At 52.0% G+C, this 14,222-nt stretch overlaps 6 protein-coding genes across 6 annotated transcripts; 3 read left to right on the top strand and 3 right to left on the bottom strand.

Moving 5' to 3' along the window:
• The first annotated feature begins 82 nt into the window (after positions 1-82).
• Positions 83-4,577, top strand: BO83DRAFT_381000 (phosphoribosylformylglycinamidine synthase). The gene has a single exon (XM_025531885.1). The coding sequence runs from the start codon at positions 246-248 to the stop codon at positions 4,329-4,331; it is 4,086 nt and encodes a 1,361-aa protein (XP_025385104.1). The 5' UTR covers positions 83-245; the 3' UTR covers positions 4,332-4,577.
• Positions 4,578-4,855: 278 nt separating this feature from the next.
• On the bottom strand, positions 4,856-7,745 carry BO83DRAFT_366979 (putative gamma-tubulin complex component GCP5). The gene is made up of 2 exons (XM_025529743.1): positions 7,589-7,745; positions 4,856-7,532 (listed from the first exon to the last, which is right to left on the bottom strand). Exons 1-2 carry the CDS (start codon positions 7,658-7,660, stop codon positions 4,917-4,919), a joined length of 2,688 nt encoding a protein of 895 aa, XP_025385103.1. The 5' UTR covers positions 7,661-7,745; the 3' UTR covers positions 4,856-4,916.
• A 166-nt stretch (positions 7,746-7,911) lies between these two features.
• On the top strand, positions 7,912-9,788 carry BO83DRAFT_108169 (glycosyltransferase family 15 protein). The gene is made up of 4 exons (XM_025525910.1): positions 7,912-8,142; positions 8,225-8,488; positions 8,545-9,163; positions 9,226-9,788. Exons 1-4 carry the CDS (start codon positions 7,989-7,991, stop codon positions 9,380-9,382), a joined length of 1,194 nt encoding a protein of 397 aa, XP_025385102.1. The 5' UTR covers positions 7,912-7,988; the 3' UTR covers positions 9,383-9,788.
• A 256-nt stretch (positions 9,789-10,044) lies between these two features.
• On the bottom strand, positions 10,045-11,238 carry BO83DRAFT_410489 (cytochrome c oxidase subunit VI; the record flags this gene model as incomplete). The annotated part of the gene is made up of 4 exons (XM_025534221.1): positions 10,045-10,463; positions 10,547-10,664; positions 10,827-10,872; positions 11,045-11,238. 4 exons carry the CDS (start codon positions 11,236-11,238, stop codon positions 10,345-10,347), a joined length of 477 nt encoding a protein of 158 aa, XP_025385101.1. The 3' UTR covers positions 10,045-10,344.
• A 988-nt stretch (positions 11,239-12,226) lies between these two features.
• BO83DRAFT_410488 (uncharacterized protein) lies at positions 12,227-12,981 on the bottom strand (the record flags this gene model as incomplete). The annotated part of the gene is made up of 4 exons (XM_025534220.1): positions 12,227-12,334; positions 12,360-12,451; positions 12,514-12,675; positions 12,759-12,981. The coding sequence occupies 4 exons, from the start codon at positions 12,979-12,981 to the stop codon at positions 12,287-12,289; spliced, it is 525 nt and encodes a 174-aa protein (XP_025385100.1). The 3' UTR covers positions 12,227-12,286.
• A 77-nt stretch (positions 12,982-13,058) lies between these two features.
• On the top strand, positions 13,059-14,206 carry BO83DRAFT_319746 (elongation of very long chain fatty acids protein; the record flags this gene model as incomplete). Its single annotated transcript, XM_025527789.1, has 3 exons — positions 13,059-13,463; positions 13,533-13,815; positions 13,866-14,206. 3 exons carry the CDS (start codon positions 13,059-13,061, stop codon positions 14,204-14,206), a joined length of 1,029 nt encoding a protein of 342 aa, XP_025385099.1.
• Positions 14,207-14,222: the final 16 nt, after the last annotated feature.

The raw sequence follows: 14,222 nt of genomic DNA, 5'->3' as shown, positions 1-14,222 counted from the left end.
ATTAGCGCGGGGTGGTTTTTCCCACCCGCAACCGTGGAGGAGAATAATTTTGTGACTCGACGAGCAGCTCAACGCCCCGTCGCTGTGCTCCTCAGTCAGTCGAACTCGCACGCGAGAGGTGTGTCTGTGACACCTTCATCCAGGGGACTACATTGTTCCCCTTATTCAAGTACAACACTACATTCCGATCTACCCTCCCACCTGTTTCCTAAATCCCGCACCGACCGAATACCCACAACTTCACAATGGCCTCCGACTCCACCTACTTGGCCATCCCTGGCTCTGTTGCCTTCTCCCGTTCTCGTGGTCGTGCAATTGCTGCCAGCATTGGTGCACAGGATGTCCGTGCCCAATGGGTTCATTATGTTTACCTCTCCCAGCCGCTGGACGCTCCCCAACAAGGTGTCTTGGAACAGCTCCTTCACTATGGCGATATTACCGACGTCCCGCCCTCGTTCAGCGCTGAAGAAGGTCCTTCCGATGTCTTCCACATCTTCCCCCGCACTGGTACAATCTCCCCCTGGAGCTCTCAGGCTACCGGTATCTCCCATGTTTGTGGTCTGCGCAAATACGTCAACCGCATTGAGCGGGGTATGAAGATCTCCTGCCTGCGCGCAGGCTCTGGCGAGTACAAGTCGGGATACCAGGACATCTTGCACGATCGGATGACTCAGGTCATCAGCGAGGAAGAGCCTGACTTGCACCTGATGTTCTCTGAGCACAGCCGTCTGCCGCTTGAGACGATCCCCCTGCACGGAAGTGGCAAATCTCCCAAGGAGGTCCTGCAGGAGGCAAACAAGCGGCTCGGATTGGCTCTTGAAGAGTCCGAAATAGATTACCTGGCTGAAGCCTATGGTCCCAATGGCCCTATTGCTCGCGATCCGACCGATGTCGAGCTGTTCATGTTCGCTCAGGTCAACTCCGAGCATTGCCGTCATAAGCAGTTCAACGCGTCGTGGGTCATCGACGGAAAGCAGATGCCTAACAGTCTGTTTGCCATGATCCGCAACACCCACAAAAAGCATCCAGAGTACACTGTCAGTGCCTACAGCGATAATGCTGCTGTCCTTGAAGGAGACGAATCCGCTTTCTGGGCTCCCAACTCGGCCACTGGTGAATGGAACCACACTAAGGAACTTGTTCATTTCCTGGCTAAGGTCGAAACACACAACCACCCCACAGCCGTTTCCCCCTACCCCGGTGCTGCGACCGGATCTGGTGGTGAGATTCGTGATGAAGGTGCCGTGGGCCGGGGTTCGAAGCCCAAGGCTGGTCTCTCTGGTTACTGTGTTTCCGATCTCCTCATCCCGGATCTGAGGCAACCTTGGGAGCTCGATGTCGGTAAGCCCAACCACATCGCAAGCAGTCTGGACATCATGCTCGAGGCACCCATCGGTAGTGCTCATTACAACAACGAGTTCGGGCGGCCCTGCATTTCCGGTTACTTCCGTACCCTCTTGACTGAGATCGAAGTTGGTAACGGCCAGACCGAGCTCCGCGGCTACCACAAGCCCATCATGATTGCTGGTGGTGTCGGAACTGTTAGACCCGACCATGCCATCAAGAAGCCCGAGGCTGTCAAGCCTGGAGCCTTCCTTGTTGTGCTGGGTGGGCCTGCCATGCTGATTGGTCTCGGTGGCGGTGCTGCCTCTAGTATTACCTCTGGTGAAGGATCTGCCGACCTTGACTTCGCCAGTGTGCAGAGAGGGAACGCTGAAGTTCAGCGCAGGGCCCAGGAAGTGATCAACGCATGCACGGCTATGGGTGACAACAACCCCATTAAGTTTATTCATGATGTTGGTGCTGGAGGTCTTTCCAATGCTCTTCCCGAACTGATCCATGACTCTGGTCTGGGAGCCACTTTCGAACTTCGTGAGGTGGACAGTGCCGACAAGAGCATGAGCCCCATGCAGATCTGGTGCTGCGAAGCTCAGGAAAGATATGTGCTGGCCGTCGGCGAGGAGAGCATGAACAAGTTCACTGCTATTGCTCACCGTGAGCGTTGCGGTTTCTCTGTCGTCGGCCGTGGTGGTGGCACGTCGGAGGAAGAGAAGAGGCTTATTCTCTTGGACAGGGACTCCACTGAATACCCCAAGCCCATTGATCTGCCTCTCTCTGTCCTTTTCGGAAAGCCTCCGAAGATGACTAGGGTCGTGGATTCCCGCAAATTGAAGCTGCCCGCTGTGGATGCCAGCCTCACCACGTATCTCCCATCGATGGCCTCCAACAACCTCGAACTCATTGGTGAAGCTGCGAACAGGGTCCTGTCTCTCCCTGCTGTTGGCTCTAAGTCTTTCCTCATCACCATCGGTGACAGGACGGTCGGTGGTCTCACTGCCCGCGACCAGATGGTTGGCCGGTGGCAGACTCCTGTTTCCGACGTTGCTGTCACTGCCACGGCGTTGGTTCAAGGTGTTAAGACCGGTGAGGCCATGGCCATGGGTGAAAAGCCCAGTCTTGCTTTGATCTCCCCCGCGGCTTCCGCGCGCATGGCAGTCGCAGAATCTCTTATGAACATTGCTGCCGCTGACCTGGTCGACCGCCTGAGCCGTGTGAAGCTTTCCGCCAACTGGATGTCGGCTAGCAACCACCCAGGCGAGGGTGCTGCCATCTATGAGGCTGTTGAGGCCATTGGTATGGATCTCTGCCCCAAGCTTGGCATCAGCATTCCTGTTGGAAAGGACTCTATGTCCATGAAGATGAAGTGGAAGGATGAGGCTTCTCAGGAAGCCAAAGAGGTTACTGCCCCCATGTCTCTGGTCATCACTGCCTTCGCCCCTGTTGGCAACTTCCGGAAGACCTGGACTCCTGCCCTTCGGCGTCCCGAGGAGGTCGGCGAAACTGTTCTCATGTTCGTTGATCTTTCTTTCGGTCGGAAGACTCTTGGTGGTTCTGCTCTTGCTCAAGTCTTCAAGCAGGTTGGTGACGAATGCCCTGACGTGCGTGATGTTGAGATCTTCAAGGACTTCTTCGATGCTACGCAATCTTTGCAAGACGCCGGTATCGTTCTGGCCTACCACGATCGCTCCGACGGTGGTCTGTTCACCACTCTTGCGGAGATGATGTTTGCTGGACGCTGCGGTGTTGAGATCATGCTCGACAACATTTGCTCCAGCTCCAGCACCAAGGACGTTGTGGAGACTCTTTTCACTGAGGAATTGGGTGCCGTGTTCCAGGTCCGCAAGGAGCACGAAATTCAGTTCCGCTCTTGCTTTGCCACCTGCGGTCCTCCTGCTGGTCTGATCCACAAAATTGGACGTGTCTCCGAGAAGCCGAAGACGAACCTTACCATCTACCACAAGCACACCCTGGTGTACCGCAACAGCCGCGCCAACCTCCAGCAAACCTGGGCCACCACCTCTTACAACATGCAGAAGATCCGTGACAACGCTGCTTGCGCCGATCAGGAGTTTGCCAGCATTGCCGACGATGCCGACCCTGGTCTGTCCTGGAACCTGACCTTCGACCCGAAGGACAAGGCCATGCCTTTTATGACCAGTCTGACTCAAATGTCCCCCTTCAGCAACAAGCCCCGTGTTGCCATCCTCCGTGAACAGGGTGTAAACAGTCAAGCAGAGATGGCCTTTGCTTTCAGCAATGCTGGCTTCTCTGCTGTTGACGTTCACATGACCGACATCATCTCCGGCCGTGTATCCCTCTCCAGCTTCGTTGGTCTCGCCGCCTGCGGTGGTTTCTCGTACGGTGATGTCCTGGGTGCTGGTCAGGGTTGGGCCAAGTCTGTCCTGCTGCACGAGAACACCCGCAACGAATTCCAGTCCTTCTTCCAGCGTCCTGACACTTTTGCTCTTGGTGTCTGCAACGGTTGCCAGTTCCTTTCCCGTCTTAAGGATCTGATCCCTGGCGCTCAGAACTGGCCCAGCTTCGAGCGGAACGCCAGCGAACAGTACGAAGGTCGTGTCTGCATGGTCCGCGTCTCCGACCCCAATCCTTCCCGCCCCAGTGTCTTCCTGCACGGCATGAACGGCTCCTCTCTCCCCATCGCAGTCGCCCACGGAGAGGGTCGCGCCTCGTTCGCTCCCGCTTCCGGCACTACGCCTCAATCGTTCGTCAACGACGGCGGTGCTGTCGTCCAGTATGTCGACACTGCCACCCTCAAGCCGACCATGAAGTACCCTGCCAACCCCAACGGCAGTCCCGAGGGTATTGCGGGTATCCGCAACGCTGATGGTCGTGTCTTGGCTATCATGCCTCATCCCGAGCGTACTGTTCTGGGTGGTATTGCCAGCTATCTGCCTAGCAAAGCTGAGGAGTGGGGTGACATTGGTCCTTGGGGCCGTGTCTTCTACAGCGCCAGAAGATGGGTTGGTTAAATGGGTAGCCCATACTCCACTCTTTTCCACTTTTTTTTTGGCCCCCTCTCTTCATATTGAAAAAATTGGGGATGCTATTGTCGAATGCCTGCTATATCAGTGGCGAGAAAATGTACGGCGCATGTTATTGGCTTTTACGATATAAATTATACTATTAACTTTTTTCCCCATATTCAACTTGATGCATTTACGATGACATGTTGTGAAATAATAACTTTTTGCCTACCTTGCAAATACTCTATCTACATAGGAAATAGGAATCAGAATGTGATCTTTTTTTCAATAATCACGTGGGACATAGCTCTTCTGCAGTGGGGGCTTTTCAATATTATCCGCTCCCTACATGGCCGTCTCTCGGCATTACAGTTTACGATCAAATAAAACGTGGCAACCTTCATGTTTGAATGGGAATATCGAATATATTACCCTTATCTGGCATGGTAATGTAAATAATGTACCCTTTGTTACATTATTTATTCAACCTTGACCATCATTGCAATCATTAACACAAGACGTTTCAATTTCCGGGTATCATAAACCTAACCTATCCTAATCAATTCCCAGAATCCCCCTAACAAGAAGATATTACAGTGCAAGATTCTGCTGCTGACCGCTTGCCTTCCTCCACTCGAGCTTCTCGGCCAATATCTCCCAACTTAGTTGGCCATCGACACGCCCTACACCCCTCAGACCAGCCACAATGAACGCTAACAGACGATTGAACTGGTCTTTGATATCTCGGAGTCGTTGCATGTAGTGCGTTTCGTGAAACGAGGCAGCGAGGTTGTCTTCGTCTGCGTCGGAGTCAGAGTCAGAGTCAGAGTCATCATCGCTTGGGTCACCCTGGTCAGGTTCAAAGTACTGTGCATTCTTGCGATGCATAGATTTTGCGCTCTTGGTAGCGGTGCGCGTCGGGTCGAGGTTATGGTCACCATAGCGTGAGTTTTGGATGTCTGCGAAGCTGACGCAGAGGTCTAGGATGGTGATGATCGCCTGGTGAAGAGCATTCAAGTTGGTAGATAGGAGGCATTGTTCCTCTAGGGAGTGCATGAAGGAGCGATGCGCCGCTATCATGGCGTCCACGTCTGCAGAAGCAGAAAGGTCTTTTCCCAGGGAATGCGTCGCTGCAGAGATGACAAAATCCGTCATGTGACTGTATACAACGTTCAGGAACCAGAGCATGTTGTGTCTGAGAGCGTAGCTCAGCGTGTTGTTCCTTGAGTCTTGGATCTTATCGGATTGGTTATTGTGCTGCAGTCGTTGTTTTACTATCGTGTGTTTGGCTCTGCGGAGTTGCATGAGGAATGTAGAGATTCGGCGGTAGCCCAAAAGAGTATCCCTTGTGATTATATTGGCTACAGGCCAAGGCAAGATGTAGTCGAATGAAATGGCGTCCAGCACCTTGACCGAGCGGCTGCGGCTGACTGCATTGCTGTGTGCTTCTTTGGGTGTTCGGACGATAAGCCTAGAAGGATCGATGAATGGCAGGGTACTGAAAGCGCTTTGGGCCACTTCAGTGAGCAGGAACCGATCGCTCCAAGTGCCTTTCCCTCTATCGATGAGCTCGAATATCTTGCTGTCGATTGGTCCGAAGATGCTCATATCTCTGCCGAGATAGATATACTCGAGTGCTTGGAGTGACGTCCATAAGCCACATTCCTGGCCAAGCTCTTTCCTTAGCAGAGCCGAAGTGTGGGCATGATTTTCATCGACTAATCTTCCGAATGAAGACTCGAGTAGGACGGAGAACGGGAGGCAAGAAGAGTATGAGTCTGGCGGTAATACTTCGTTCAGCGTTAAGGAGACCTTCCTTGCACTCTCGTCGTCCTCGGTCGTATTCAGATGTCGCAGAAAAACCATGCTTTTGCCAGTTATGAAGATCTTGTGTGCAAAAGGTTGGATAAACTTCGGGGAACTCGGGAGCATCGATGCCTTATCCAATGCGTACCAGTCATGCCATAGCGTTCGCAGGTCACTGTCGTTTTGATTGTTGCATATGAAGAATTCAGCTGCAGAGTCATCCAACTGGCCTTTTTCCATCCACATACGGATGGGATGTGCATAGGTTTCGAAGCATGAGAAGAACAACTCAGCAAGGGTCTCGAATATGTCATCGTCGCCAGCAGCTTGTGTCAGGCACACGAGATCATAAAGTGAGTCGAGACATTGCGTAGCAGTATTTGAAGTGCTAGGCATTAAGCTAGACACAAGGTCAGATAACATCAAAGGCAGTCTGGACTTCCGCCAAACATCTTCAGAGAGCTGCAGAAGACTAATGGACACGATTGACGCCTGAGCAAGGTACTGGTGCTGCACGTTAGATAGAAACAAGTCGAACTTTCTTAGACAGCTCTCCAGGCCCCGGTGAAACGTTTGCATATATGGAATCTCCTGTGGTGCGTTGCAAAATTGCCTAAGGACGTCCAGTTTCGCTCCTGTCGAGCTTAGTGATCGCATTAAGGAGAAGAATGCCTCATTCGACAGGTCTGCAATGGTGAATCTTCGGCTTATTTCGATATTACCTTCAAATCGCCAAAACAGTGACGTAGGGAGACCTTGCAACATGAATATAGTCTCCCTTATTACCTGAAGCTCGGTAATAACTTGAGAAGTGGGACCAGCCATGTCAGTGACCGGACTCTCCTTGTCTCTCCAAAATTGTGCTTTAGCAATCGAATCAATGAATTCATCATTTTCTCCAGAGGTGAAGACTTCGTCAGGGATCATATAGTCCTCCTCTGTTGTGACAGACGTTTCTGGTTGATTGCGTGTATGGTAGCTGTCAGTGGACACTGATGCAAGGTCCTCATCAGAGGAATCAGCGCCATAATCTACATCTTCCCAGATATCCTCGCCACAATATGCTGATCCAGCGGCGTCCAATTCATCCCAGACAAGTGCTTTTGCTTCCTCTCTGGGCTTGGTTGCTACCACTTGATCTACCCTGGACCGCTGCGCAGGGCGGTCTGCCAGCTGCAGCAGTAGAGATAGAATTTCGGGGAACCATGAGCTTTGGTGCTCTTGCAGCTCCGTTAGTCGGATACGCAAAGCATCAGCCAACTCATCCCTACAAAGGATTTGGAATTTCTCCTGCAGCCCTTCGAGTTGGCTGGCGACGGCGAATTGATCCGTGCGCGCATAAGCATGCGACTTGAAAGTGTCTTCAGTCCGACGTTTTAAATTCCTGAAATGTGGAGTGTCCTGGACAGGAGCGTCAGCATGAGATCTGCTTTACATTATGGGCTTGAGTGCAATGCCTTTCTATCGGACTTCGCAACGGCTATAATTAGCTCGTCTGTCAGCGCGCTCACATTGGCTGTGACGGCCATGATAGGCCATGGAGCAAGCGACAATTGCGGGAACTACTGAGAGGGCACTAGATAGATCGAACACACAAAGTCTCCATTATTATTGCTGGTTGCCAGGAGGTGGTTACGCGGCGTGGGCGGCAGATCGGAGACAACTAATGGCTGACGACTTGCCATCTTGGGCATGTGGTCACGCTAGGCCCGATGGGGGAAGGCGGCAAAGAATCCAGAGTCGCGGCGGCGGCGATAGCAACTCAAGTAGACTCCCAAGTCTCCCTCTTGGTCTCGCCAGCTCTCCTGTCGCTCCTTCTCCTGCCATCTCTTCCTCCGGGGTTCGCTGACAGGCAAGATGGCTGTCGCAAGGCCCATTCGCATGCTCGGTGCCTCGTGCATCATCCTCATCCTCTTCCTGATTTTCCAGATGAACAAAACGCCCGTCATTAGTAAGGGGCCATACATAACACAGCCGTATGAGGGCATAACTTCAGATCCTCTCAAAGAGCGTACGCTACCCCAACTTCATTGTCTTGTCTTCTTTCGCATCATCTCTATTACTTCTGCTAACTCACTTTCTCGCCTTTACAGCAACTGGAGAACCGACAGGCCACTTATGGCGTGCGACAGATGGCGACTATTCTCCCGACAGCACCGACTCCCCTCGGGCCAGCGCGGCACTGATCTCTCTCGTCCGCAACGAGGAGCTCAACGAGCTGATTCCATCCATGCGTGATCTCGAGCGCACCTGGAACAGCAAGTTCAACTACCCCTGGATCTTCTTCAACGATGTGCCGTTCACTGAGGAATTCAAGAAGCGCACACAGGCGGAAACCAAGGCGAAATGCTACTACGGTAATTAGACACCAATCCAACTCGACTGACATTCATTGTCTAACTTGTCCTTGCAGAGCTGGTGCCCAAGGAACACTGGGAAGTCCCTGAGTGGATCAATTGGGATCTCTTCAAGGAGTCGGCGCAGATCCTGAAGGAGAAGAACATCCAGTATAGTGATAAGGTCTCCTACCACCAGATGTGCCGCTGGAACAGTGGCCTGTTCTACAAGCACCCCGCTCTTGCCAAATACCGTTACTACTGGCGTGTCGAGCCCAAGGTCAAGTTCTTCTGTGACGTGGACTACGACGTTTTCCGTTACATGGCCGACTACAACATCACATACGGTTTCACCATCAACCTTTTCGACGCTCCGGAGAGTATTCCATCTCTTTGGCCCGAGACCAAGAAGTTCCTCGCCGCAAACCCCTCCTATGTTTCGGACAACAACATGATGAACTGGCTCACTGATGACCAACTCCGCCCGGAGCACACTGAAGGAGGAAATGGTTACTCTACCTGCCATTTCTGGTCCAACTTCGAGATCGGAGACATGGAGTTCTTCCGGGGCGAGCAGTATTCTGCTTACTTTGACCATCTGGACCGGTCTGGTGGTTTCTTCTACGAGAGATGGGGCGATGCTCCTGTACATTCCATTGGTGTTGGTCTCTTCGCGGACGCAGCCAAGGTTCATTGGTACGTTAAAATGCCCCGACTTTTTCCGGTGGCTATCTTGCTTACGAGTTTGTCTTGATCAGGTTCCGTGACATCGGTTACAATCACATTCCCTACTACAACTGCCCCAACTCGCCGAAGTGTTCCGGCTGCACACCCGGCAAGATGTATGCTGGTGAATCTTGGCTGGCTAAGGAGGATTGCCGGCCTAGCTACTTCCACCATGTCGGAACCCACTAGACGTGCTGGCACAAAATAATGCTGCATTTGATTCGAATGATATGTGCATAAAAGCGGCGCAGACATTCTCCGCGGCCTTGAAACCGATTCTGCAACAGGTGCAACGAACAGGTATCGTTCCCCTGGCGCATAGGCGTTATGATCTCGGTCTCGGAATCTGGGGGGGATTCACCCCGGTAATAGAGATCTCGTGTCGTCCAGTATTGCAGGTTGCCTACGCAAACCTCAATGCAAGTGTCAATCACGGCCTCATTTCATTCTCCTATAACATACACCTTCATGACATGAGTCATTCAAAAACCAATATCAGAATTTCGGCGGCGTTTGACGGCTTGGTTTCTTTTTTCCTATATTCTTCCTTTCATGTTGTTCCTACTATTTATAGTCTTCGTTGTGTTATGCTACCTTGAAGAGGATCGCTGGAGCGGGCCTTGGCTGTATCTATATATTTCATGATCCTCATACTGCTTCACGCTATCGACGCAATAAAGGACTCCTGAATACATCAGATTAGATGCTGCTGTTTCCTACGGGTTAGCGTTATGATTCGCCTTTTCTGTCCTCACATTGGTCAGAGCGCTATTGTCTTCATAGTTACTGTTCCGGACTGTCCCACCCAGTTTAACCCCTCCGGAATCTAGATTGAGGTTATTGAATGGAATGGAAAAGAAAATGACACCCTCTTATTTTCCGCACTATCACCAATAATACAGAGTACAGATAAATGCTCACAAAATTTATAGTAGCACTGGTATAGAAAAGCACGCGTGCACCTCCATTCCACCCCCAGACAGTCAGGAAGTCGGGAGCAGATGGCGTCAATCAGAGACGGCCCACCGAATAGATCAGCGACTTCAATCGATTCCAACTGCACTCTAGAGTATGTATACAGCTTTCCTATCACAATTGACGGGGGAAGGAGCAAAATGAAACATGACGAGATATATGTCGGGACGTGCCGTTTATGCCTCCTCGGGGTAGAGCTCCTCACGGAGAGCAACACCCAGCTCCTGGCGGAGACCCTCAAGGGCCTCGAGGTATTGCTTGTACTGCTCCTGGGTCTCGACCTTGGCCTTGACACCTATTTGTAGAAAAGAGAGAGAAATCGTAAGTTCAATTGTCATGTAGAGGGAACGGTGATGAATGGGGGAGGAGAAAGCGCACCCTCGAAGATCCGGACAGCGGTGGGGTAGTCGTTGACGCGACGAGCAGCCTTCAGAGCAGCGGTGAGGACCTCAACGGAGGGAACGAGATCGTAGGCGAAGCAGTTGTTGAGATTACGCTAGACGGGGGGGAACAGTAACTTGTCAGTAATGGTCTGATATGGCGCCAAGGGGGTGTGGACGGTCCGGTTTTATCTGCCAATGGCAGCTTTGCTGATTATATGGGGGAGGGAATTGATAGGGACGGATTGGAATCATGCGGCATGGGCAGATCAGCTTACCTGGAGCTCGAAGACATCCTGAACACCGTCGAATTCCTTCTCGAATCTACCAGAATATTGGGGTTAGTTATATGGGTGAAACTCGCGGGTTGGTGTTGTATCATCAGGAAAGATGTGTGGATTGTCTCGGAGGCTGGTGGTGGGAAGCCCTGGGATCGGGGATCGTGCAACGCAGGGAGCGTCGGAACCCAATGGCTTCACGGAAGGTAATTGCATACCTGGCAGAGAACTCCTCGTATGTCTCGTCCTCGTGGTGACCGCCGAAGCGCTTAGCGGAGGTGCTGAAGCTGGGACGGGCGATAGCCAGAGCAACGGGGGCCTGGACCCGGGGACGGGGCAATTGAGCAGCTCTGATGAAGCCGGAAGGGCGGACGGCGCGGGTCGCGACGCGGAAGACGGAGATGGGCGACATGACGAGAGGAGGGTGGGTTGTGGAGGTGGACAAATGGACGTGGGTGAGGGGAGATCAGGACGGGCGAGGTGTTGACGAAGTTCGAAGTCAGAGGTTCTGCCGGCTACGCTAGGATTTTGCGGGTGGTGTGAGGTTGTTGCTGCCTCAGGCCGCAGTCAGGTCAGCCCGTCATTGATAATCGCCCGCTTCTCTTTTGCGGCTTGCGGCTTTCCCGTTCGCGCCCGAGTCCGCTGATACCTCAGGCAGAAATAGGCATGCTGTCATTCGCTGCCTCAGGTCTCTTCCCCCATCCGGATTTTTATATGCCGTTGATGATTGGCGGATGTCGATGTGCCCTGATTGTTGGTTCTGATTGGTTGGCCAGTCCATGCCTCGGAGTGACTTAGACAAACATGACTAATAATCACCACCAAACAGGTCATCAAACAAGGTCACTGTATCAGATTCAGGGACTTGAGCCTGAGATGAAGGTTCTCCTGGTGGTCCGCGTCCCGGGACTCCAACTGCGATCTTTTGAGTTTACACCCCCATGTGGCGATCCTTATATCTCCTCCAAGCCTCAATTTTGAATCAATCCTTTTCCCCAATGTAATTTACTAAACTTGATGCTGCTACTAGCAAGGACTGATGCTCCTATATAGTACTGATAGAACCAGCCGTCTCCGTTATATATATTGGGTTTGACTCGGAGTTCGGAGTAGTACAACATCACGGTTTGTTGACAGGGCTTCTCGAAAACCAATGGAATGCGCCAGACATGTTTTACCTCGAATTTAGATATCGTTGTAGAGATCTAAGAACCTGCGCATTGCACACATTGGAAATCTGGATCGATCGGGTTTCAGGTTGTTGCGGCAAGTGCCCTGGGGACCCTGGTTAGCGGTTTCAATTTACCATTAAAGCTTGCGCCCGTTCAAGTTCCAAAATTGAGACGAAACAATTCAATGTGTTGGCAATAGGCTATCCTAGCACGTAATTACGCTTTCTGCCCAGATTGATTAACTACTTATATCTGTATTGAGGCTGATGAAGAATGTACAGTATGTATCTAAGCGAGAGGTAGACCAAGCATGTGAACGGGAAAGTGTGAGGTGGTCTGTGATTTCCCCAGAAGGTCGAACATGTTTGACGGAACCAGTGAACTGCCGACTATTAGTGGCCAGATTGATACATCCCAATCTAATTTGAAACGGCACATCTGGGGCACACCCGTCTCAACGTGCCTGGCAACTCCATCAACATGCAGTAAATGTTCAGCTTGAGGATAAGATTAACAGACAATTACGCTGAAAGCAATTAAGCCAAGGACTGTAGTGGCGGACACAAATTTCAGTGCCTGGGAGACCCGGAGGCCGGAAGGCACATGATCGCCGGGCCCTAGAGCAAAATGCCCCTTTTCAACCGCTGGCCGAGGCTGCACTAGTCCGCATTCGGACCCTGCGGGCGCGCCGGGAAGCCCAAAAAAAAGACACGCGGATTGATCCTCCTTCCATTGCAAGGCAGGCCAGCTCTTATTCCACCCTCTCCACCTTTCCTTCTGCTTCTTTTACTTCTTCCCTCCTCTTCTCCTTCCTCAGTATCCCCCTCAATCTCGCTTGCTTCGCTTCTTTCCTTCCTTTTTATCCTCATTCTCGTCTGCTTTTCTTCTTCTTTTCCCTTCTTCCCCCCCAGTTCATTCGGCTGTTTCGGTCCGCATTCCTGCGACCAGTTGAGAAAGCGAAAAAGGGAGCGTTCCGCTGTCATTCTTTCGGAGTTGTTTCTCTTCGACTGCACTGTCGCATACATTGCTTCGTCTTGATACCTTGAGATTTCCGTTCACCATGGATGTCTTGCAAAGTTTGCCTTTGCCGTCAATTGACCGGCCGTTTGGCATTCACCTATGGCCTATCTTCGACAAGGCCTTCGAGCTGGTGGTGGGCTATCCCGCCAGCGAATTTCACTTCGAAGAAGGCGTGACGCCCATGTCTACTTTCAAGGAAACCGCCGTGGCGCTCGTTGCCTACTATGTCATCATCTTTGGTGGCCGTGAGTTCATGAAGAACAGACCTGCGTTCAAGCTCAACACTCTCTTCATGATCCACAACCTTTACCTCACCCTGATCAGCGGCACTCTCTTGGCTCTCTTCATTGAGCAGCTTCTCCCTACTGTCTGGAGACATGGTATCTTCTATGCTATCTGTGATCACGACGGTGGATGGACTCGGCCTCTTATTGTTCTGTACTATGTAAGTACTCACGGCGCTGGACAAGGATTGCTCCCATCGGATCCGGTATGCTAACGACATCGCGAATAGCTCAACTACTTGACCAAGTACCTCGAACTTATCGACACCGTCTTCCTGTTCCTCAAGAAGAAGCCTCTTACCTTCCTTCATACCTACCACCACGGCGCTACCGCACTTCTCTGCTATACCCAGCTCATTGGCTTGACTGCGGTTCAATGGGTTGTCATTGATATCAACCTTCTGGTGCACGTCGTCATGTACTGGTACTACTTCCAGAGTGCCCGTGGTATCCGTATCTGGTGGAAGGAGTGGATCACCCGTCTCCAGATCATTCAGTTCGTCATCGATCTCGGTTAGTAACCATTTCCAGCCCCGTCCTCGCTTCTACTAACCAGATTGCAGGCTTCATCTACTTCGCTTCCTACACCTACTTCTCCTCTACTTACTTCCCCTGGGTTCCCAACATGGGCAAGTGCGCCGGCGAGGAGTTTGCCGCCTTCTCCGGCATGGCTGTCATCAGCTCTTACCTCTTCCTTTTCATTTCCTTCTACGTCGCCACCTACAAGAAGGCTGCCAAGGCCGGCCGTCCCCGCCGCAACACTGGCAAGCAGGCTGTTATCGACATGGCCAAGTTTGAGGTCTCTGCGCCGCACGCTGACGCCAAGGGCAACAACAAGTCCAATGGAGCTGCTGTGTCGACCGGTCGTGCCAATGGCCCGGCTACCCGCTCCCGCAAGGCTTAAGTCATGGGATCTCATC

The sequence above is a fragment of the Aspergillus eucalypticola genome (assembly GCF_003184535.1).
Source record: "Aspergillus eucalypticola CBS 122712 chromosome Unknown BO83scaffold_24, whole genome shotgun sequence".
NCBI classification, from domain to species: Eukaryota; Fungi; Ascomycota; class Eurotiomycetes; order Eurotiales; family Aspergillaceae; genus Aspergillus; species Aspergillus eucalypticola.
Note: the sequence above shows the minus strand (reverse complement) of the source record. Positions and strands in the feature narration are given on the sequence as shown.

What these genes read in the sequence shown, in the direction of transcription:
- BO83DRAFT_381000 (XM_025531885.1), top strand. Translation starts at nt 246, where the DNA reads ATGGCCTCCGACTCCACCTACTTGGCCATCCCTGGCTCTGTTGCCTTC.
- BO83DRAFT_366979 (XM_025529743.1), bottom strand. Translation starts at nt 7,660, where the DNA reads ATGGCCGTCACAGCCAATGTGAGCGCGCTGACAGACGAGCTAATTATA. An exon ending in TTGCGAAGTCCGATAGAAAG is followed by an intron (nt 7,533 to 7,588) that starts GCATTGCACTCA and finishes GCTCCTGTCCAG; the next exon opens with GACACTCCACATTTCAGGAA.
- BO83DRAFT_108169 (XM_025525910.1), top strand. Translation starts at nt 7,989, where the DNA reads ATGGCTGTCGCAAGGCCCATTCGCATGCTCGGTGCCTCGTGCATCATC. An exon ending in TTCAGATCCTCTCAAAGAGC is followed by an intron (nt 8,143 to 8,224) that starts GTACGCTACCCC and finishes TCGCCTTTACAG; the next exon opens with CAACTGGAGAACCGACAGGC. An exon ending in CAAGGCGAAATGCTACTACG is followed by an intron (nt 8,489 to 8,544) that starts GTAATTAGACAC and finishes TTGTCCTTGCAG; the next exon opens with AGCTGGTGCCCAAGGAACAC.